Below are 23648 nucleotides of genomic sequence, written 5' to 3'. Positions count from 1 at the left end.
AAATATTGGGTGGTCAAAAATCATATAAACTGCATCGGACCAGGCAATATATTTTCCACTCCTCAGTTGTCCAGTATTGGTGTTGAAGTGCCCACTGGAGCTGCTGCTTCTTGTTTTTAGCTGATAGGAGCGGAACCCGGCGTGGTCGTCTGCTGCAATATCCAATCCGTGACAAGTTGTGCGTTCAGAGATGCCTTTCTGCACACCACTGTTGTAAACCCTAGACACTGTCGTGCGTGAAAAGCACAGCCGTTTCTGAGATACTGGCACCGGCGATCAGACCACTCAAAGTTTCTTAGGTCAGTCGTTTTATCCAATCAAACATTCAATTGACCAGTAACTGAATGCCTCAAAACCTGTCTGCCTCCTTTATATAGCAAGCCACGGATCTCACTGTCTGTAGGAACTAACCATTTTCGTGAACGAGATGGTGAAACTTCTCGGGACACTGTCATTCCCAGACAGTCCCTCTCGCGAGACAAATGCCGCGTTCAAAACAACTGGAAACTCGGAAGAAAGAAAGGTCAAATAATGACGTCAGTGATCTTCAGATCGGAGCTCCTGAAATGTCCCGAGTTCTCAAATTGGATGACCGTTCAAACCGATTTTTCCCCGTCGTAGCTCGTTCTTCCCCCCCTCCTGAGTTCCCAGTTGAACGCACTGAAGTCGGAGATTATCCAAATCCGAGTTCCCAGTTGTTTTGAACGCGGCAAAAGGCTTGTGGGTAGCTGTCAGATAGTTTAGAAGGACGAATTTGTTGTGTAACTTTATAATGCATATTTTTTGTTCGGTACAAACCTGCTCCAAACTTCAGAAGAAATACCCGTAGACGTTCGTTCTCCATTTTTTAACTGGAGATCTGATCCTGGTAACGCTACTCTGCTATCGTTTTTTCCTCTGCCATGAAAATCTTATCAGCCACGGTTGTTTAATCGTTTCTGATGCTCCTCTGCAACCTTTTTTCCCCATTGTACCAAATAACTCCACAGCTACTGCTGTTAATCGCTCGGTAATAAACACATTCAACAGCTGTACTTTAGACATTTTGGAAAAAGTACACTTCAGATGCTCATAAATAAATCAACTAAAGGTAGTCGTATTGACCGCAGGCGCATAGAATCACTTCCGGCACAAGTTTTTTTGTATTGCCCTTCAAAATAGAAAATAAAAACATTGATGTATTCAATACATATGCGAAAATATTATAATTAATATTATTGCTCTTATGTACAACTTCCCTTTTATGTTGAACGCTTTTTGATTTACAGGGAGTGACGTGTTTTGGTTTTCCACTGAATTGTAATGTATTTTAAAATGGCGTTACCCGCTGTCACTCGTGCATTCTTTACTAATAGGAATCAAATAAAGCAATGTATGTCAGAGGGCTTCCGCAATCTGTCTTTAGGTGGTCGAGTTCATATGAGGACACAATCATTGAAATGTCTGAAAAGGACGACTTCTCAATCGTATGCTATCCATGCTACTGTGCACAGAAGGTCACCGCTATGCCGCAGCTGCGAAAGCAATGGCCATGAAAATAGTCGTGCTACTAGTAACTGGACTTATGCAATGGGGAGTGTAATTGGTAAGTAAGTTATTGTCATGTTAGATGTTTAAAATACTCTTCCCTTGTGTGTGTGTGTGTGTGTGTGTGTGTGTGTGTGTGTGTGTCTTTTACATTGATGTGCATATGATTTGCATTATTATGAGTCCTTCAACATGTCATTACAAGAACGTGGTTAACGTTCATAACAGGTCATTTTAGTCATTGAGTGACCTAAATGTTTTGTGATATACCCCCCTCGTTCATAGCGTTCTCTCTCTTCAGCAAAGCTGAGGAGGACACCAGAACTGATGCCCAGAAGAAAGAAGATGAGATTATTTTACTTTTGAAGAGAGCCAAGGTAACTAATTGTCATTGATGCAGGCAACTCCTCAATCCAGTTTCTACCTAGAATCTTAATCTCAATGAGAAGTACTGTACCATGCAACTGTATTTGCCAAGAGATTATATGCAATCTTGTGAATCTAACACCCTGACTACACCGCTCTGGTACGCAAGCGTTGCAAAATACATTTAGGAATCTATGTTATTAAATTATTGCGCCAACGAGTGTCTGTGTTGCCAAGGGCTAAAATAGAAGTAATTTCTATTTCTGACTCAGATCGCGCTGCATGTCCTGCCTCTCCCATCTCCTCATTGGTTTATAGAAGCAGGTACCCACGTGCCATCTCCTCATTGGTTATACCCACGTGGGTGATTGAAAGACGAACTGTTGCCTGTTGTCGTGGTAATACTATGAAAGTTTAGATGCCGATCACCATATAAGTTAAACGATGAAAAGGCCTGGAAGGAGGAGAGATGACTAGAAACGATTCGGTTGACTGTTTTTACATGTGGATTCATTGTTGGAGTAGAGGACCTTGTGCATTTCAGGTCAAATAACAACCTAATGTTTATATCCCAGGACAAATTAGCTAGCAACAGCAAGCTAGCTAAATAGGACAAATTAGATAGCAGCAGCAAGCTAGCTAAATAGGACAAATTAGCTAGCAAGTGCTAGCTAAATTGCCATAAATGTTTAGTGTTTTTTGACCTGTCCCCAAATTAATATAATTGGTTCGGAGTTTGTTTTGATATTTTAACCTGTGTGTCATGTGATCGCGTTTGGTGTGGGGGGACCAAATACATTTATGCACGATGGCGCACGTGCGCAGCCGGTTTGGGTTCCGTGTAAGTGTCATCAACGTAACATCATTTTAATTGTATCAATTCAGACCCAAATGTTTGTCATATCTGTTCTAGACATTATGTTTTGATGAAGTGTCATTTCTTTACATGTTATGTCTGAGTAACATTGGTGTGTGTGTGTTGTGTTCAAGCTCAGTATGATGCGGGGGCAGTTGCATGGAGCCAATGGATTCCTCCACCAGGCCATCGCGCTGGCCCATCAGAGTAACAATACACAAGCTATCATCTACACCTACAGCTTGGTAAAAGCCTTGACTATTTAACAGGACTTTTTTTTTTAACTTGTTCAAATGTGCTTCAACCCGTGTTTATTAGCCTACACAGTGAACTTGTGGGAACATGTGTGGTTGACTGGACTTATTTGACACGTGATTGGTCTTTGCTTCTGCTGTGCATTACAGAGTGAATTTAAGAATCGCAGCCTCTTGCAATAGTGATATTGCACACACATTGATACATGTTTTGAGGTATCACTCAATACACTTTGATGGAGTAATATGCTTACTCAGGAATTTCTGTAAGCATTTTTTAATGTAATGCCATGCATGGTATTAATGCCACAGAAAGTCAGCTGCACATCATTATTGTTGTTTCATTGTCCCCGGTCTCTACAGATGGCGAACCTTGCCTATGTCCAAGGTCAGCTGGATAATGTGAGTACTAGCAGAGGTTGCCACTCTTTCTCCTCTTCAGTGAACCCCCACCTGCTGTCCCACTTTTGGGATTCTGCTTATCAAAATTAACTAAGTTAAAAATCTGCAAGGAGGACTGCCACTATTGACGTTTCCTAATGTATGTGTTCTTCAAAGGAGGGCACAGATTGAGAAGAGCCAATTGGGGAAGTCTTGGCATTTTTTTTTCTATCCTGTTTTTGTGGATGTCTGTAAGCTGGAGGTGAAGATGATGTCATATTGCGGAGTCTACCTTTGAAACCATTCAGTTGTACTCGGCTCATAAGTATTTGTTTCAAGAATTCGTGGTGCATCATTCATTGAAATGACAATTGAGCAGAGGTTAATGTGATTGTACTTCTTATTTTTTTTAATGCTTGTGTTTTGAGCTGTTTTGCTGACTTCCAGTGACCCCTGTGCTCTTCTCCCTCAGGCAGAGAAACTGTTCAAAGTGGCAATGAGTTTCATGTTGTCCGGAGGAACACCACAGGTGAGGGAGGGTTGGTCGTGTGTCTAAGTAAGAGGTTAATGGCGTGGTAAATATATAAAAATGTCTGCACGCATTACTATAAGTCACTTTGGATAAAAACGTCTGGTACATGGCATATAGTTTATTAATAGCAGAGGAATAGAATTGTTGTGACATCTGGACAGTAGAGTCGCTGGGTACTGAGGTAGTTTTTTGATTTTGAAATGAAGAGGACAATCTATCTATTGTCCATTTTGAAGAAAGAAGGACTTTCTTGAATAGTTTTGGGCTCAGCTCCGTCAATTCAGAAACCATTGGCAGTGCATTGTGGTCCAGACACTCAATGCTATATTGCTACTTCAGTCTTTTTCTGTCTCCCTCGGGTTCAAAGGATGACAATGGGGTCATTGAGATGTCCTTGAAGCTCGCTACCATATATGCCGGCCAGGAGAAGTAAGTGAACTTCAAAAGTAGATGTCTTCATGTGAGTTTAAATGGACATTGGAACAATTTAATCAGCTTCAAGGTTTAAGGCAACCAAATTAGGTTTAGTGGTCCTTACCTCTTAAATAATGGACATCATCTAAATTAGGAGGCACCTTTTTGATGCATACTTTTAATAGATACAAATAAGTCTCTGATAGGAGCCAGCCAGACAGCTTAGTTGATTAAGAGTGTACCTATACACCATTAGAAGGCCTCTACCCAAAGGTTTTCAGTTGAGAATCTTTTTTTTTTTCTTTCTCCCCGCGCTTGGTTGTAGTCCTGTATTATAGGACTATATTTTCATGAACCACCCCCCCAGTACCATGGTGCACCATTTACCAACTGTAACCTGTTTGTTTCTTCTCAGGAATGACTTGGCAGAGATGGGTTTCCAGTTTTGCTCTGAATCCCTTGAAACCAAGTTGGCGAAATTCAAGGAACTTCCTGCTGTGGAACAATCGGGTATCTAACGACCAAACCTTCAAATAGTTTTTAGCTGTAATAGCATAAGATTGTGTGTGTGAGACTCTGGATGATGTCATCATTATGTTGTCATCCAAGAGTCACATTTATTTATTTTCCAAGCTACAGTATGTCACGCTACTTTACATACAGAAGGTTTTTAAAGGGCAACATAGTTTGGTCTGCTTCTTTTTTTTTTGCCATTGAAAAGACTATCACGATACTGGTATCATCACAACCCTGAACAGGATCCTCGTCTATCTCCTGTCCAACACTGCTTGTGTGTGTGTGTGTGTGTGTGCGGCACAATGCAGTCTGCTAAAAATGCATATCACTTCACTCAAACTTGCTTGTAGCTCATATCATTATCACAAATCTAGGCTTACATTTTAGTCAAAACAGCACAGTCTTGGTCTGACAAGCAAAGCAACTCACACAAATCTTTAATGCTAAGAAAAATATATGTTTTTGTTATAAGATACATGAAGATGCAATCTATACTTTTATCATTTCTTCACCACTAATTAATTTTAACAAATTTGAAATGCTAGCTTCATAAGTAAATGTCACAATAGCTTGAAATGGATCATGTCAAAAAAGGCCTAAGCTAGTAATTGTTAGTTGATGGCCCATTTCTGTTGAGCTTGCAAAGTCAACCATTACTATTCTTGATCACCAAACAATTTTCGGAGCTGCATATTTATTTTGGCATTCCCCTACACTACACCCCATCCCATAGCTGTACAGCAAATCAGCAATCTGTTTGCTAGCTCACTGACCTGTGTTGATGGACATATTGCTTTTCCAATCAGAGGGCTGAGTGTGCGTTTCGCTAGCCAGTCTGTTGGACGTTTTCTTTTGCAAGGGCGATGCTGCAGCTACTGTCTCTGGCTGTGTGGAGAGTAATCCACAGACACTCTGTGCCACAAAATTCAAGTCGTCAGTCAGTCAAGTCCCGAGCCTTGAGGCTCCAAGTCTCAAAGTTATTTTATTTTCTGTCAAGTCTCAAGTCATGTGACTTGAGTCCACAACTCGGGTATGTTCAAATTGTCCCTGTAGGAACAACATCCTCTATGCACTTCCTGATGAACCAGCCCAGAGACCGGGTCAGTATATTCGTCAGTGTTATTCCCAGAGACGGCTCGGAACATATCTCTGTCTGTGTGATCAAAACAGTTCTGTAGCATGGATTCTGATTGGTCAGTCCAGCGTTGAACAGATCTTAACACTGGTGCGTCCTGTTTTAATTTCTGCCTATAGGCAGGGAATAGCAGAATAGAGGCGTGGTCTGATATGCCGAAGGGGGAGGCGAAGGAGGGCTTTCTATCCGTCTCGGAATTAAGAATAACAACACTGATCCAATTTATAGTTAGGGAAGAGATGTGTTTTGTGGAATTTTGGGAGAATTTTCCTTTAAAGTCCACAATGGATCTGGCCTTGGGATATGCTGTTTCCAATTTGCTCAAAGTCCTGTGTAATTCTTCGAGTGCCAGTGCAGTGTCTGTTTGTGTGGGGGGGGTGTACACATCCATGATACAAACAATTCTCTTGGGAGATAATGGGGTCGGCGTTTGATCGTAAGCTATTCTCGGTCAGGGGAACATACTGGTTTGTACATTCCTAAAATCACACTGAGTTGTTGATCATAAAACATACTCTTCCGCGCCACAAAGCTCTTTTACCCTGTTCGCGTGATGTACCTACAACCCCGTGGGCTGTGTAGCTTGATCAAGCTACACATGATTAACATAATCTGTCTCACAGAGTCTTGGTTGTGTCTTGTATATCTGATAGGAAATCTGAGCTCACAAAGTTTATTGTCCAGGGACTGTACAGTAGCAGGTTATATACTAGAAAGGGGAGGGTGGTTTAATTTATTTGAGAACTCCAGTTCGCCTTCCCCTCCCTCCTCTGGCGGCATCTTTTTGGAAAAAGGGCTCTCGTAAGCAATGGAACTGCTTTGGGTAGTCTAGATGGAGTATTCTTCTCCAGTAAGACTCATTTGTCTTGAGTAATCTCGATCTGAAGTCCAGAAGTGCTTGTCGATGATAGGGAATAATACTAGAAACCTTCTGATCAAATAAAGTTTAAAAGAAATACATTAGAAAAACACAAAATAATCAAGAGTGCTAAATTGGCAGGGAGCTAGCAACAGGGTGACCGTCGTCAGCGCCATCTTGTTTTAAAAGCCATTGTACTGTTCAGTGAACAACAGACTGTCAGTTCATTGTAAAGTGCAAGCCTCTTCTTCTCTAGCTGTGTTGGGCCCTATGGTGTCTTCTCTCTAGTACAGAGTGTGTGTGTGTGTGTGTGTGTGTGTGTGTGTGTGTGTGTGTGTGTGCTGTCCTTGTTCTCCTTTCTTTGTAAATGTTGTCCAATTACAATATTTAAACCCTCATAATGTCATCTGTAATCCGGGGCGTGACAGAACAGCACAACAAACACTGCTCCCTGTGAACTGAATGTCTCAAGCAGACTGATGCAGCTTTTCCTCTAGAACATTCCATGTGTTTTTCTCTGTCCCTTTTTAAAAAAAACGTTTAATTCCTAATCCTTCCAAATTAAGTCCCTGCCAATGACAGGCATTACCATTGCACAATGCAGCCACAACCATGCTTGAAATGATGGTGTGGCCTGGCTGGTGTCATGGTGCTGTCTCAGGCACACATTATGTACCGTGACGGTATAGGCTGGAATCCGGCCTAATACCCTGTGACGTAGAGAGAGGATATCTTTCCCCTTGGTCACCCTCTCGCACGATCTGGTCAATAAAATCAGAACATTTAAATAAAGAGGACAACGTTATCTTCTGAAAAGTTGTGTAACCTTGCTTTCAGTATGGTGTGCATTCAACTTGTGACCTTTTTGATATTGAACTTGCTCGCTGACAGCATCCATCCTCGTGTTTCTCCCTCTCTTCAGAGGAGTTGCGGAAGGAGACCCGGCTCCTACTGGGCCTGACCCTGGACTCCCACGCCCGCTACATGGTCGCTATACACCGCCTGAGCCAGGCGGTGGTGGACTACAAGCGAGCCTTGCTGATCTGTCAGGAAGAGCAGGGAGAGACTCACCCACAGGTACCAGTTGGCCAGGAAGAGCAGGGAGAGACCCACCCACAGGTGCCAGGAAGAGCAGGGAGAGACCCACCCACAGGTACTAGTTGGTCAGGAAGAACAGGGAGAGACCCGCCCACAGGTACTAGTTGGCCAGGAAGAACAGGGAGAGACCCGCCCACAGGTACTAGTTGTCCAGGAAGAGCAGGGAGAGACCCGCCCACAGGTACTAGTTGTCCAGGAAGAACAGGGAGAGACCCGCCCACAGGTACTAGTTGTCCAGGAAGAACAGGGAGAGACCCGCCCACAGGTACTAGTTGTCCAGGAAGAGCAGGGAGAGACCCGCCCACAGGTACTAGTTGTCCAGGAAGAACAGGGAGAGACCCGCCCACAGGTACTAGATGTCCAGGAAGAGCAGGGAGAGAGAGTCTTGTTGTTGTTGGTGATCAAGCCCACTAATGTTGTGTTGTATGCTAATTTGATGATTGAGTTGGAGGCGTGCATGGCCACGCAGTTATGGGTGAACAGTGTGTACAGGAGGAGGCTGAGCACGCACCCTTGTGGGGCCCCGGTGTTGAGGGTCAGCGAAGTGGAGATGTTGTTTCATACCTTCACCACCTGGGGGCGGCCCTCCAAAGTCCAGGTCCCAGTTGCACAGGGCGAGGTTGAGACCCAGGGCCTCCAGCTTAATGATGAGCTTGGAGGGTACTATGGTGTTGAATGCTGAGATGTAGTCAATGAACAGCATTCTTACATCGGTATTACTCTTGTCCAGATGGGATAGGGCAGTGTGATGGGCGATTAGTCATTTAGTTCAGTTCTTAGCCTTCTTGGGTACAGGAACGATGGGAGGCCATCTTGAAGCATGTGGGGACAGCAGACTGGGTGGCATTTATGCATCATTTATGCATCCTTGAAGTTCATATGTTCTTATTTATTATCTGGAAATTGTTTTCTGCTGTCCTGACTACAGTCCTTGGTGCTGATGAGTGACCTGGCCACCATCCTGGACATGCAGGGTTGTCACGACGAGGCTCTGTCCCTGGTGAAGCAGGCTGTGGAGCTGAGCAGAGAAGCCGGCCACCCTGACCAACATGTGCTGCTGGGAAACATGGCAGGCATCCTACTGCACAATGGTAAGGAGGGATGAAAATGAGGGCAACCTCTAGGAGGGCTTTGGTTTCTTCCAACACAAGCCAGTTTTCAGTGTCACAACATTAAGTTTTATTGTGAATTCAAGTTCTCATTTACAACTGCGACCTGGCCAAGAATAAAGCAAAGCAGTTCGACACATACAACAACACAGAGTTACACATGGAAGAAACAAACAGTCAATAATACAGTAGAAAAAAAAATATATACAGCATGTACAAATGAGGTAGGATAAGAGAGGTAAGGCAATAAATAGGCCATGGTGGTGAAGTAATTGCAATATGGCAATTAAACACTGGAATGGTAGGATGTGCAGAAGATGAATGTGCAAGTAGAGATACTGGGGTACAAAGGAGCAAGATAAATAAATACAGTATGGGGATGAGGTAGATTGGACGGGCTGTTTACAGATGGGCTATGTTCAGGTGCAGTGATCTGTGAGCTGCTCTGACAGCTGGTGCTTAAAGCTAGTGAGGGAGGTAAGAGTCTCCAGCTTCAGAGATCTTTGCAGTTCATTCCAGTCATTGGCAGCAGAGAACTGGAAGGAGAGGCGGCCAAAGTAAGAATTGGTTTTGGGGGCGATTAGAGAGATATACCTGCTGGAGCGTGTGCTATGGGTGGGTGCTGCTATGGTGACCAGTGAGCTGAGAGATAAGGCGGGACTTTACCTAGCAGAGACTTGTAGATGACCTGGAGCCGTTTGGCGACGGTTATGAAGCGAGGGCCAACCAACGTGGTGGATAGTATATGGGACTTTGGTGACAAAACGGATGGCACTGTCATAGACTGCATCAAATTTGTTGAGTAGCGTGTTGGAGGCTATTTTGTAAATGACATTGCCGAAGTCGAGGATCGGTAGGATGGTCAGTTTTACGAGGGTATGTTTGGCAGCATGAGTGAAGGATGCTTTGTTGCAAAATAGGAAGACAATTCTAGATTTAATTTTGGATGGGAGATGTTTTATGTGAGTCTGGAAGGAACGTTTAATCTAACCAGACACCTAGGTATTTGTAGTTGTCCACATATTCTAAGTCAGAACCGTCTAGTTTAATGCTGGACGGGCGGGCAGGTTCGGTGAGCGATCGGTTGAAGAGCATGCATTTAGTTTTACTTGCATTTAAGAGCAGTTGGAGGCCACGGAAGGAGAGTTGTATGTATTGAAGCTCATCTGGAGGTTAGTTAACAGTGTCCAAAGAAGGGCCAGAGGTATACAGAATGGTGTCGTCTGCATAGAGTTGGATCAGAGAATCACCAGCAGCAAGAGCAACATCATTGATGTATACAGAGAAGAGTCGGCCCGAGAATTGAACCCTGTGGCACCCCCATAGAGACTGCCAGAGTTCCGGACAACAGGCCCTCTGATTTGACACACTAAGCTCTATCGGAGAAGTAGTTGGTGAACCAAGTGAGGAAAATCATTTGAGAAACCAAGGCTGTTGAGTCTGCCAATAAGAATGTTGTGATTGACAGAGTCGAAAGCCTTGGCCAGGTCGATGAATACGGCAGTTTTGAGTAGGTGCAGCTGCATAAGTAACTGTACAGATATTAACATTAATGAGTAACATTTAGTTCAAGGGAGTACAGTGAAGACTTTTTTTTACGACTGTTGATCATCTCTGTAGTGTTCACTAAGGCGTGCAACAGAAAACGCTTCAAAGCGTTTTTGCAATAGAAAACAACAATGTGTGTCGTATTGGAAAAGGCCAATTCCAGGTCGTCCCACCCGTTTTTCTTTCCGTTTCGTGCCAAATGAACACAATCCTTGTCTCCTTCTAGATCTTTTTGAGGAGTCTGTGAAGCTGTACAAGGAGGCCCTGGCTCTGGCCCAGTCTGCAGGAGATGAAGAAGCACTGGAGCAGATCCAGGAGGGACTGAAGGAGGTGGGAAACAGGAGGAAAGCACAGAAGGCAGAAGCAGCCAAGAATAAGACCGACTGACCGGTTGGATCAACTAAACTAATCTTATTAACACAACCCCCAAGCAATCTCTAACTAGTCTGTGCTGAAGGGATCGGAGTGGTCATTGTTAGCACAAGTTATGGAGTACAGGGCATTTAGCTCCGAAAGAGAAGAACAACAACACTCACATCGTAACAGATGTCTTGGAACAGTTTCTTACACTGGGCGATTAACAATTATCTGTGAAACCCCAATGATGTTGTCTGTATTGTGGGAAATCTCACTCCTTCAATGTGGTGTCTGTTTGTTGTCAGATTGGCATTAAGATGTAATGGGACCACCTCAGGCCTTAATTAAGTCCATGGCCAGAATTCAATCAAAAGGTGTGTGTTGTCGACAAGCGTAATTGCACTTGACTTTTCAATTATGACTTTATATTTACGTTTGTGCTGGCATCTTCAGAGTTTGTCATGAATGCGATCGATCTCTCCGCGAACGTCGAGGGGAAATGCCCTTTTACAAAAGGCACATTGTTCGACAGAGCGATTGATGACAATGTGTGTTGTTTGAATTCCCTCCTGAATGATGGCGCCTTAGTCTGACTTGCCATTGCTGTCTGAATCACTAAATGAAACTAAGATATGTTGTATGGGCTAGAATGTGACATAGGACTTAACTGGCAGCTTCAAGAGTGAAAGGCCTAATCAATAACCTTTTTGTGAACAGAGATGTATCATAAAAACTGTCTTTAAGATGGTAAAAACGGTATATATTACATACAGTGCATTTGGAAATAATTCCGACCTGGACTTTTTCCACATTTTGATGCATTATAGCCTTATTCTAAAATGGATTAAATAGTTTTTCCCTTCATCAATCAATACACAATACTCTATAATGACAAAGCAAAAATTGGTTTTTAGAAATGTTTGCAAATGTATTAAATTCACATTTACATAAGTATTCAGACCCTTTACTCAGAACTTCATTGAAGCACCTTTGGCAGCGATTACAGCCTCGAGTCTTCTTGGGAATGACGCTACAAGCTTTGTACAACTGGGAGTTTCTTCCATTCTTCTCTGCAAATTCTCTGAAGCTCTGTGGTTGGATGGTGCACAGCTATTTTCATGTTTCTCCAGAGATGTTTGATCGGTTTCAAGTCCAGGCCACTCAAGGAGATTGATTCAGAGACTTGTCCCGAAGCCACTCCTGTGTTGTCTTGGCTGTGTGCTTACGGTCGTTGTCCCGTTGGAAGGTGAGCCTTTGCCCCAGTCTGAGGTCCTGAGCGCTCTGGAGCAGGTTTTCATCAAGGATCTCTGTACATTGCTCCGTAAATGTTTCCCTTTACTGACTAGTGCTCAGACTGTCCGCAATAGGCTAAGGAGAGCCTGGACTGAGGGCTTATAGGCCTGTTGTAAGGCAGGTCCTCACCAGACATCACCGGCAACGTCGCCTATTGGCACCAATCCACCGTTGCTGGACCGGCAAAAGTGCTCTTCACTGACGAGTCACGGTTTTGTCTCACCAGGGGTGATGGTCGGATTCGTGTTTATCGTCGAAGGAATGAGCATTACACCGAGGCCTGTACTCTGGTGCAGGATCGATTTGTAGGTGGAGGGTCTGTCATGGTCTGGGGCGGTGTGTCACAGAATCATTGGACTGAGCTTGTTGTCATTGCAGGCCATCTCAACGCTGTGCGTTACAGGGAAGACATCCTCCTCCCTCATGGTACCCTTCCTCATCATCCTGATATGACCCTCCAGCATGACAACGCCATACTGCACGTTCTGTGTGTGATTTCCTGTAAGACAGGAATGTCAGTGTTCTGCCATGGCCAGTGAAGAGCCCGGATCTCAATCCCATTGAGCACGTCTGGGGCCTGTTGGATCGGAGGGTGAGGGCTGGGGCCATCCCCCCCAGAAATGTCAGAGAACTTGCAGGTGCCTTGGAAGAGTGGGGTAACATCGCACAGCAAGAACTGGCAAATCTGGTGCAATCCATGAGGAGGAGATGCAGTACTTATGCAGCTGGTGGCCACATCAGACACTGACTTACTTTTGATTTTGACCCCCCCCCCCACCCTTAGTTCAGGGACACATTATTCCATTTCTGTTAGTAACATGTTTGTGGGACTTGTTCAGTTATTGAATCTTATGTTCATACACATGTTAAGTTTGCTGAAAATAAACTCAGTTAACAGTGAGAGGACTTTTTTTTTTGCTGAGTTTAAGTAAATGGCTTAACCTGTGAGACGACTTGCATGAGTCAGGGCTCCGCGGGGGGGTGTCTAAGGCACTGCATCTCAGTGCAAGAGGCATCACTACAGTCCCTGGTTTGAATCCAGGCTGTATCACATCCGGCCGTGACGCTGGCACACAATTGGCCGTGGTAGGCCGTCATTGTAAATAAGAATGTCATTAACTGACTTGCCTAGTTAAAGGCTACATTTGGAACATTTACAAAGTGAATCTGACTGCTATCAGATAAGTGTACATACAGTGTAGTGAGTCTTAACTTTAATACATTTATTTTATAATCTATATCGACTGTAATATTATTAACTGATTTTTAATGACTAAGGCAGAGTGCTCCAGAACCTTGGCTGTGGGTCGGGACTTTTTCCTATTTCGAATAAACAAAGGTCACATTTGACACGTTGATCCACCAGACCTTCCGAGCATTGTGCAGAATGGTCTTTTGAACGGGATTAGGCTTCATGTTGTGTTTGATGTGTGAGGAATGGCAGGCCCACGTGTGTAATAACAGAAGCCATAGCTCAACTCTAGGGCCCAGATTTTCAGTTAACACAAGAAAAAACAAATGCGAGAATCAGTGTCATTATTGCCTCATCTATAGACTCAATACTTTTATTGTACAATATTTTACATGAGTTGTACAAACAGAACAAGGCAGAAGCAACTCAATACAAGGAGAGCTGTAATTTAGCTAAACAGAAAGGAAGAGGATGTGTTAGGCCTTTCATTTGTTTTGAGTTATTTTTCAATTATCGATGATACAGCCTCACCCCTCTAAATTTGACCAAGAAAATGATCATTGTCTACAATATGGAATGTAGACATCCATCAGTGGTGCTGAAATGAGGAGAACCTTATTTGAACCTGTTTACACCTGCCGTTAACATGTGTCCTTCGTCCTGATCTTCTCTGTTTACACCTGCCGTTAACATGTGTCCTTCGTCCCGATCTTCTCTGTTTACACCTGCCGTTAACATGTGTCCTTCGTCCCGATCTTCTCTGTTTACACCTGCCGTTAACATGTGTCCTTCGTCCTGATCTTCTCTGTTTACACCTATCAGATCACAATGCATTTAAAAAATATATATATATATATATTTTTTTTTTTAAATCTGCACTTGTCAAAAAAAAAAAATTGGGCAGAATCAGAATGTGTGGATAAGAGCAGGAAAAAGGCTGCATGTTATCAGCAGGTATAAACAGGGTCAGAGTGACTCGATTGCAGCGTGCTCAAGTACAATTCGACTCAAGACATCCACTCCTGTATACAGTGTGGACAGGACATGCTTGACCCCCAAAAATAGGTCTACGGAGGCACAGTACCGACCAGTCATGGGCAACGGAGTAACAAAGATTACTGATCAAATGAGTTTAACATTCATCATACAACATGCCAGCACATTGGTTTTGATCAACTGGACGGTTATATAATCAAGTAGATATTACAACATAAGCCGTATCTGATAATATTTCAAGCGGAACAGAACCCACAATGTTTTACAAATTCATGGTATGAAGTGTACTAAATGAATGCTGGCTTACAAAATGGAAATTGTGGCTCATGCATGTTCCATACAGCCCAGTAAGGGAGCTCAATGGCAACTAAAATTGCATTAAAAAGTTGCTATGTGTAACACTAGTTCTGGGTTTCCCTAAACTCTGTGCTCGGGACACCAAGGGTTGTTGCGCTTAGTTGCCCCTATAGCATTACACAGCTGATTCAACTAATCATCAAACTTTTGATTATTTGAGTCAGCTGTTTAGTGTTGGGGGCAAAACCAAAACATGCACCCCTTGGGGTCCCGAGGACAAAGTTTGGGAAAACGCTGCACTAGTGTATAGTGAGGCACTTGGGCTTGATTGCAGCTAAAATCGATGAATAGTATGTCATGCATGTGTATAATGAACCATACAGTCAGTCAACAAGCTAAAAATCTGAGGTAAATAATTAGCAACTAAATGTCCATAGTGTAGCCTATCAAACCAAGTTAAAAGGATTGGACCTTTCAACAAATGCAAAAACACACAAAAAAAAAATGAATATTCCAATGTGGATACATGTAACATTTGTTCATACAGACTAAAAACACACAGCAACATGGAAAAGGCATATTGCAAGTTATGATTGAAGAAAAATTACAATTCATAGTAAAAAAAAAAAAAAGAAGAAGAAAAGGTAAATTTCTCAACAGTGAATTGAATTCAGAAGCTCTTGTAGGTCTATGACTTTCCACTGAAAGACATTAAGGACAGAGCAAAATATTAAGATGGGAAAGGATTGATGATCATATCAATGAGGCAGAAGAATGTATGAATTCAAATTGTGAGGTAAGTCTTCCTCCTCGGCTTGATAGGGTTTTCATTCTTAGAAAGAGAAACGCAGCATACTGTGTAAGGGATTGCTGGCAAATGATTCTATTGTCTCCAGTTTAAAACTTGAGTTACTTTCACAGGTTCAATGTCTGACATTTAGTATGGAAGATCTGTCCTTAACCCAGACTTTCCCTGCAATTGAGCGAAGGTGTTAGGTCGGACACAAACACAGAAGTAGTGTTTGATTTATGGTATCAACCCAGTGGACATTTTGCTGATGGTCTATGACATTTTCTGGTTGTTAACTAGTTTTCTGGTTGAGAAGACGTCCTATAACCAGATTACAACCAACGGGTCTCTTTTACAACCAGGTAAAGCAAGAGAAATCGAGAAAAATGTTTTCATGACAAGGTAAAGAGGTCATAGAAAAGACCGTATATTTTGGTTGTGATTTGATCAGAAGCTATGTTACAACCAGATTAACACATTATTTAGTTTGCTAAAGAAAAAAGACCTTCACAAAAACAACCTTAAAAACCATCCTTGTTCCATGTCAATTTTGTCTGCCGGGAACACAGATTCGGTCTCCTCAGAAACGGTGATGGTCAGAGTGTGACCTATGAAAGACCAATAACACTTGTGGTGAAGTGGTCATGGTTGGAAAGTAACTAAGCAATACAACATGCATGCTAATTTTGTGCATCTTGTTTGTAGCCTTATAACATTGAAACATAGCAGGGTGACATACGCAGCGTAGCCTCGGTAACGTTTGAAAAATAATCATCGAGATTGAATTACGCGCTTCACATTTTAGTGTTATGTGCTTCAATGATGTTTCAATAATCTGTGCTTTCTCACAGACATCGCAAACGAAAAATTACGATTTGGATAAGAGGAATGGCCACACGGAAACTAGGGTTGAATGGCGGGAACCCGGTTACTGAGATTCACGGCCCAAAACCACACCCTTTCTCCTCCGGATAAATAACTGCGAGAAACCGGAAAATTATAATAAATGATTTATATGAACAGCATGGCGTGAATGAAACATAAATTATACCTAATGTCTAAAATCTGTCTTCTCTACGGCATCTGCATGATGAATCAACGCTCAGGGAACAGCAGTATGGACCGCAGTTCACAATGTATGTAGACCTAGCATGTCATCATGGTAAACACTAAATATATTGTGATGGTAGGCCTGCATTTTCTGCAGCATAGTCTATGCTACAGTAATATAACGACTGAATGTCTTTACATCTGGCTTTAGGGATCACTTGTATTTTTTTAAATTGTAAAGAGAATTGTTTTATTGCAGCTGCAGTTTTAAAAACAGCCCATCACTCGAATAGCTTTGCTTTCAAATCTGTGCACGTGCGAGCACACCGTCCTTCTCGCTCTAACTCCATTCAATATATATATATATATATCTTGCGCAATACGCACACACCCGTGCTCCGCTGGCCTCTTTAAAAACATGCTCCTTAGCTGTTGGAGTCCTATGCAGGAGAAGCTTGACTAGAATAGCTTGGACATTAAGCATGTCTTATACCAATAGACTATTTGAAGAGGGACTGAAGCGCTTGTTTGCTGAATGGTAAATACAGCAGCCAGTATAACTCGTTTGAAAGAGCAAACGCGCGATGTCGGTCGGCTATAGCAGTTATTTATTCAGACCCATGACCATTCTATCTTTGTGAAGAGAAGTGAAAGCCTTCTGCATCTAATTCGAGTCCTATATTGTTCAAGGATGTCATTTAGAATTATGAGAATAAAGGACAACGAAACGTATTTCATTTAACAGTTGAAAGAGAGGAAGGAAGCAAGCAAAAACAAATATAATATACAAATAACATTAGGGGAAATATTATTTCAAGGTATATATGCGTCAGTCGACTAAAATTATACAAATAGGCCCCATTATACTTAAATTAAAAACTATTTCGCTGACCTATACTTGTAACTTTACAGGAGACATGTGCTGCACCGGAATCGCATGTTCTCTTAGTTTTCTTTATGGGGTCATTGCCAAGGCTGCGCTGCGTGTGTAAAATTGAGCCCAATAGGTTATTATGGACAAAAAGGCCTCAATGCAGCAGTAAATGTTGAAGACCTTTATGTTCCTCGTATTGCTTACTTTGTCCACTGTCTCTTGCTATAATTCTAAACAAGGCCATTGACATCATCTGTGCGGAGAGACGAAGGCATTGAAGTGGCCAAATATAGTAGCTCTCCGAGCATAGTCTTATCTGGCTTGAGTTGGTTGGCACTTCTGTTTAGTAGAAAGAGAGATCGCTTCTCACTTCTGTTTAGTAGAAAGAGAGATCACTTCTCACTTCTGTTTAGTAGAAAGAGAGATCGCTTCTCACTTCTGTTTAGTAGAAAGGGAGATCGCTTCTCACTTCTGTTTAGTAGAAAGAGAGATCGCTTCTCACTTCTGTTTAGTAGAAAGAGAGATCGCTTCTCACTTCTGTTTAGTAGAAAGGGAGATCGCTTCTCACTTCTGTTTAGTAGAAAGGGAGATCACTTCTGTTTAGTAGAAAGGGAGATCGCTTCTCACTTCTGTTTAGTAGAAAGAGAGATCGCTTCTCACTTCTGTTTAGTAGAAAGAGAGATCGCTTCTCACTTCTGTTTAGTAGAAAGAGAGATCGCTTCTCACTTCTGTTTAGTAGAAAGGGAGATCGCTTCTCACTTCTGTTTAGTAGAAAGGGAGATCACTTCTCACTTCTGTTTAGTAGAAAGGGAGATCGCTTCTCACTTCTGTTTAGTAGAAAGGGAGATCACTTCTCACTTCTGTTTAGTAGAAAGGGAGATCGCTTCTCACTTCTGTTTAGTAGAAAGGGAGATCACTTCTGTTTAGTAGAAAGAGAGATCGCTTCTCACTTCTGTTTAGTAGAAAGAGAGATCGCTTCTCACTTCTGTTTAGTAGAAAGAGAGATCGCTTCTCACTTCTGTTTAGTAGAAAGGGAGATCGCTTCTCACTTCTGTTTAGTAGAAAGGGAGATCACTTCTCACTTCTGTTTAGTAGAAAGGGAGATCGCTTCTCACTTCTGTTTAGTAGAAAGGGAGATCACTTCTGTTTAGTAGAAAGAGAGATCGCTTCTCACTTCTGTTTAGTAGAAAGGGAGATCGCTTCTCACTTCTGTTTAGTAGAAAGGGAGATCGCTTCTCACTTCTGTTTAGTAGAAAGGGAGATCGCTTCTCACTTCTGTTTAGTAGAAAGAGAGATCGCTTCTCACTTCTGTTTAGTAGAAAGGGAGATCGCTTCTCACTTCTGTTTAGTAGAAAGGGAGATCGCTTCTCACTTCTGTTTAGTAGAAAGAGAGCTCGCTTCTCACTTCTGTTTAGTAGAAAGAGAGCTCGCTTCTCACTTCTGTTTAGTAGAAAGGGAGATCGCTTCTCACTTCTGTTTAGTAGAAAGGGAGATCGCTTCTCACTTCTGTTTAGTAGAAAGGGAGATCGCCTCTCACTTCTGTTTAGTAGAAAGAGAGATCGCCTCTCACTTCTGTTTAGTAGAAAGAGAGCTCGCTTCTCACTTCTGTTTAGTAGAAAGAGAGATCGCCTCTCACTTCTGTTTTGAGACAGCGGTTCTTGATGCTTACATTTGCCACACAGATTGAAGCGCTGACTTGGCTCTCTTCCCTTACAAGCCTCACAGAAACAAAAATCTGGCACTTCCTAGTCCTGGAATGTTCACTCTTAAAGTTCCCCCACTAATTGCCCCCCCCCCTTCACCTCTGTCCCTAAATTCTCTTTCTTGTTGTAGTTTTCCCAGGGTCCAGATCCCCCTTGGGTCAGCAGCATGTGTCGGCACATCATCCCTATGCCAGGGAAGACTCCTCCAATGGCGGCCCGGCCCAATGCTTACACAGGGCGTCTTCCAGAAAGCCCGCCAGCTTCTCACAGTCCTCCTGAAGAAACAAGAGACCAGAAATAAGGGGTTATATATTAAGGGATGATATTTAGTTGCACTTTATTTTAAAGGTACAATGACCAGGTATTTAAAACAGGTTTGATTCACTCATAAGTCCCACTAGGCACCATTTGGTATCAGGTAATTATCAAATTGTGTCAAATTTTCCAAAGTAAGTACCAGAAAAAAAGAAAAAAAACAATACTTCTGTATAAATACTACATATTTAAGGCTGGCCTGGGTTGAGTTTAATTTAATCAATCAGTGTCTTCTGCTCCTCTTACCTCACTGATGAAGGCGAAGTGAACCAGCTCACTAGCCAGGTCTTTGGAGCTGTCAGCTAAATTGGAAAACACAAAACAGCCACCAAAAACCTTAACATCTCAAGATCCTCAACCAGTCCTACAGTTAAAGGGGCCCCTATTACTGCCATAGATTATTTGCTAGCAGTTACTGAAGTTTGTAGTGGCTGTTTAGATAAAATCAAACCACCGATTCCACTCCTGGCCCATAGACTACTTTCAGGTTGAGGAAACATCTAACCTCAAATAAAATTCTGAACTTCCCCTTTAAAAACTGCATGCGATCAACTGAATAACCCAATAGATGGAGCTGTATATCTGCATTTTTAACAGCCCCTCTGTATATTGGCATGTGGTTGTTAACTTGGTATCTGGTACTAGGTAATTTATCTGTTGATCTACAGTGGAGTGGAGAGGAGGGAGGGGGGGGGGCTAATTCAATGAGTTAGTGACCGTTACTGTAGAAACACATTGCCTTGTCAAGAACATGAACCCCAACTGTGCCACGTCACAAGCTGTTTTAGAAATTATTATTATTATTATTATTTTTTTTAAATGTCTCCGAAACCAATCTACCCAGTCTATAGGACCAGGAGATTAATGTACATCCTGTTTGGTTAATACGACGTCAAAAAGTAACGTTACAATAACGTTGTTGAACGTTGGATTGACTCACTAGGCAGAACGTCACAGTTCAGCTGCCGTTGGAGCTTGTCGTCCATCTTCAGGAGGAGAGAGAGCTGCAGACAGATAACAGAGAATTCAATTCAAATGTATTTTACAACTCCTTGTATAATTAAAAAAAAAATCTAATTGTTTTTTATTAGCTATTATAAAATGGAGAGGTGCGAGTGTGTGCACTGGGTCAGATTTGAACCAATCCCAACTCTCGTGCATACTGTACGTAAGTGCCGGGGGCATTGATTTATTACATTTGTTTTTATTTCACCTTTATTTAACCAGGTAGGCTAGTTGAGAACACCTTTATTTAACCAGGTAGGCTAGTTGAGAACACCTTTATTTAACCAGGTAGGCTAGTTGAGAACACCTTTATTTAACCAGGTAGGCTAGTTGAGAACACCTTTATTTAACCAGGTAGGCTAGTTGAGAACAAGTTCTCGTTTAAAACTGCGATCTGGCCAAGATAAAGCATAGCAGTTCGACACATACAACACAAAGTTACAGATTGGAATAAACAAACATACAGTCAATAATACAGTAGAAAATGTCTATGCAAATGAGGTAAGATAAGGGAGGTAAGGCAATATATAGGCCTTGTTGGCAAAGTAATTACAATATACCAATTAAACACTGGAGTGATAGATGTGCAGAAGATGAATGTGCAAGTAGTGATACTGGGGTGCAAAGGAGCAAGATAAATAAATACAGTATGGGGATGAGGTAGTTGGATGGGCTATTTACAGATGGGCTATGTACAGGTGCAATGATCTGTGAGCTGCACTGACAGCTGGTGCTTAAAGCTAGTGAAGGAGATATGAGTCTCCAGCTATTTTTGCAGTTTGTTCCAGTCATCGGCAGCAGAGGACTGGAAGGAAAGGCGGCCAAAGGAGGAATTGGCTGCGGCACTAACCACACAAACCAAGATGTTTTATTGTGCAATTATTTGTTGCCTGTAGTTATAAAAGCTCACACTTTTACATTCCAGCAACAATTCTTTGTTCCTTTTAAAATGTAAGTTGTTGTAGATGAAAATGAACAAAAACTCACATGACTTCTGGTGCCTTCCTCAGTGAACTCCAAGTTACAATGCATTTGGACAACCTGTACAGTTTCAAGCATGACACACACAGAGAGAGAGAGAGAGAGAGAGAGAGAAAAAAAATCTGCTCAACTGATTTCCAACACTTGTTTCATGACCATAGGGCACCACCTTGAAATTGAAAGCAGACAAAAAGAAGGTTCATTTTAGTGCCTAAGTGTCTTACTTAAGAGCACAGCGGCAGAAGATAGTACCGTCTGGCATCTAAAACCAGGAACCTTCCGGTTGCCAGTTAAAGAGACTGTATAGTTGATCACTGTTTACCCCAACATTTTGGTTGGGTGTTGCCGGTATGGTTCATATACAGTACATATGCTATAAAACATTTTTTTTTTTTTGACCGGCCCGGGATTTGAACCAGCAACCTTCTGACTACTGGTCTGCATGGAACCCCTCGTATAAGTTACCTTTCTGGTCTCCATCTCCTGGGGCTCCGGGCTGGGAGTATTCACTGTCTCCATGCGCTCCTGGAAGATGGACAAGGTCCGGGGCATGGTGAGGCCCCGCTGGAAGTTCATCAAGGGATAGATCCCATTCCTAGTGAGTACACAGTAAGAAAGAGCCAATCCAATCAATTGAAAAACAGACTTAAGTGAGTTAAATCATGTGATGTACAGTCTTTACTTTAAATACTGACTAAATGCCACAGTCAGTATGAAAAGGGGGAAGGGACAATAGTCCCATGGAAAATCTTAAGTCTTAATTGAGTTGAGTAAATTGTTTTTTTTTTTTTTTACATTAACATTTTAGTCATTTGTCAGACGCTCTTATCCAGAGCAACTTACAGTTAGTGCGTTCATCTTAAGACAGCTAGGTGAGACAACCACAAGTACATTTTTTCCTACAAGCAGCGATCGGCAAAGTCAGAGCTACTAAGGAGAAGTGATAGTTATAAACATATGTGGCGACCATCATAGCGACCATCATGGCACCGGACGGTTCTAACATCAACCGGAAAGTCAAACAAATTTAGGATTAAAAAGGACGTTTACTATGTAGATCATATTTAATTTAACCAGTCAGTTAACAGATTCTTATTTACAATAACGGCTGGCAAGTGGCGTGGAATAAGTGCAGCAATAAATAAAATAGCGGCCAACTCTTAATAAAACACAACATAAATGTGTGTATAAGCATCCAATTACAAAGCAGACAAGAGATGGATAGAGGACACAATTGAATGCCAGTTTTGGGCGCAAGCTGCCAAGATCCGATCTGGATCCAATCGTAGGTAATTTGATTTGTTTATACCAGATATAGGAGCTGCAGATGCACACCCATAACATTTGATGATGAGCAGACCAACAGAAATTAGACAAAAATATCTTACCGTCATCAACCAAGGTTTCGGTACACAGTTTTTTTCCCCCCTTTATATTCCATCCCTCCTTCCTGATCAAGGTTTATATCCTTGATGATTTAGCATGTATGTATGTATGTATGTATGTATGTATGTATGTATGTATGTATGTGCGTGCGTGCGTGCGTGCGTGCGTGCGTGCGTGCGTGCGTGCGTATGTATGTATGTATGTATGTATGTACAGTTGAAGTCAGAAGTTTACATACACCTTAACCAAATGCATTTAAACTCAGTTTCACAATCCTTGACATTTAATCCTCGTAAAAATGACTTGTCTTAGGTCAGTTAGGATTACCACTTTATTTTAAGAACGTGAAATGTCAGAATAATAGTAGAGAGAATGATTTATTTCAGCTTTTATTCCTTTCATCACATTCTCAGTGGGTCAGAAGTTGAAATACACTCAATTAGAATTTGGTAGCATTGCCTTTAAATTGTTTAACTTGGGTCAAATGTTTTGGGTAGCCTTCCACAAGCTTCCCACAATAAATTGGGTGAATTTTGACCCATTCCTCCTGACAGAGCTAGGGTAACAGTCCGGTTTGTAGGCCTCCTTGCTCGCACACACTTTTCTGCCCATACATTTTCTATGGGATTGAGGTCAAGGCTTTCTGATGGCCACTCCAATACCTTGACTTCGTTGTCCTTAAGCCATTTTGCCACAACTTTGAAAGTATGCTTGGGGACATAGTCCATTTAAGATCCATTTGTGACCAAGCTTTAACTTCCTGACTGATGTCTTAAGATGTTGCTTCAATATATCCACATAATTTACCCTCCTC

The 23648-nt window shown here is 42.2% G+C and overlaps 2 protein-coding genes and 1 long non-coding RNA gene across 9 annotated transcripts in view; 1 reads left to right on the top strand and 2 right to left on the bottom strand.

Annotated features, from left to right (window-relative positions):
• Positions 1–1070: 1070 nt before the first annotated feature.
• On the top strand, positions 1071–13146 carry LOC118394404 (tetratricopeptide repeat protein 19, mitochondrial-like). 7 transcript variants are annotated; one of them, XM_035787579.2, is made up of 10 exons: positions 1071–1585; positions 1813–1904; positions 2884–2994; positions 3367–3405; positions 3857–3913; positions 4284–4345; positions 4746–4840; positions 7763–7917; positions 8867–9029; positions 10822–13146. In XM_035787579.2, the coding sequence occupies exons 1-10, from the start codon at positions 1303–1305 to the stop codon at positions 10980–10982; spliced, it is 1218 nt and encodes a 405-aa protein (XP_035643472.1). In that variant the 5' UTR covers positions 1071–1302; the 3' UTR covers positions 10983–13146. The 7 variants fall into 7 exon arrangements, with proteins under 7 accessions (XP_035643472.1, XP_052319176.1, XP_052319174.1 ...); XM_052463216.1 differs by lacking the exons at positions 8867–9029; positions 10822–13146 and adding exons at positions 7994–8077; positions 8120–8847 and having other exon boundaries at positions 7763–7959; XM_052463214.1 differs by lacking the exons at positions 8867–9029; positions 10822–13146 and adding exons at positions 7994–8203; positions 8246–8847 and having other exon boundaries at positions 7763–7959.
• A 630-nt stretch (positions 13147–13776) lies between these two features.
• On the bottom strand, positions 13777–19264 carry LOC127907558 (uncharacterized). Its single transcript, XR_008064839.1, has 2 exons — positions 14208–19264; positions 13777–14162 (listed from the first exon to the last, which is right to left on the bottom strand). It is a non-coding gene; the product is annotated as an uncharacterized LOC127907558 (long non-coding RNA).
• A 13-nt stretch (positions 19265–19277) lies between these two features.
• Positions 19278–23648, bottom strand: part of LOC118395166 (nuclear receptor-binding protein 2-like) — a 58124-nt gene continuing 53753 nt past the window's right edge. Inside the window, exons 14-18 of the mRNA XM_052463220.1 lie at positions 21914–22043; positions 21455–21508; positions 20403–20466; positions 19709–19764; positions 19278–19422 (exon numbers count right to left, since the gene is read on the bottom strand). Coding sequence (XP_052319180.1) covers positions 19333–19422; positions 19709–19764; positions 20403–20466; positions 21455–21508; positions 21914–22043 — 394 coding nt within the window. The 3' untranslated portion in view covers positions 19278–19332. The remainder of the gene's footprint in view (positions 19423–19708; positions 19765–20402; positions 20467–21454; positions 21509–21913; positions 22044–23648) is intronic.

This window comes from Oncorhynchus keta, chromosome 15 (genome assembly GCF_023373465.1).
Source record: "Oncorhynchus keta strain PuntledgeMale-10-30-2019 chromosome 15, Oket_V2, whole genome shotgun sequence".
NCBI classification, from domain to species: domain Eukaryota; kingdom Metazoa; phylum Chordata; class Actinopteri; order Salmoniformes; family Salmonidae; genus Oncorhynchus; species Oncorhynchus keta.
Note: the sequence above shows the minus strand (reverse complement) of the source record. Positions and strands in the feature narration are given on the sequence as shown.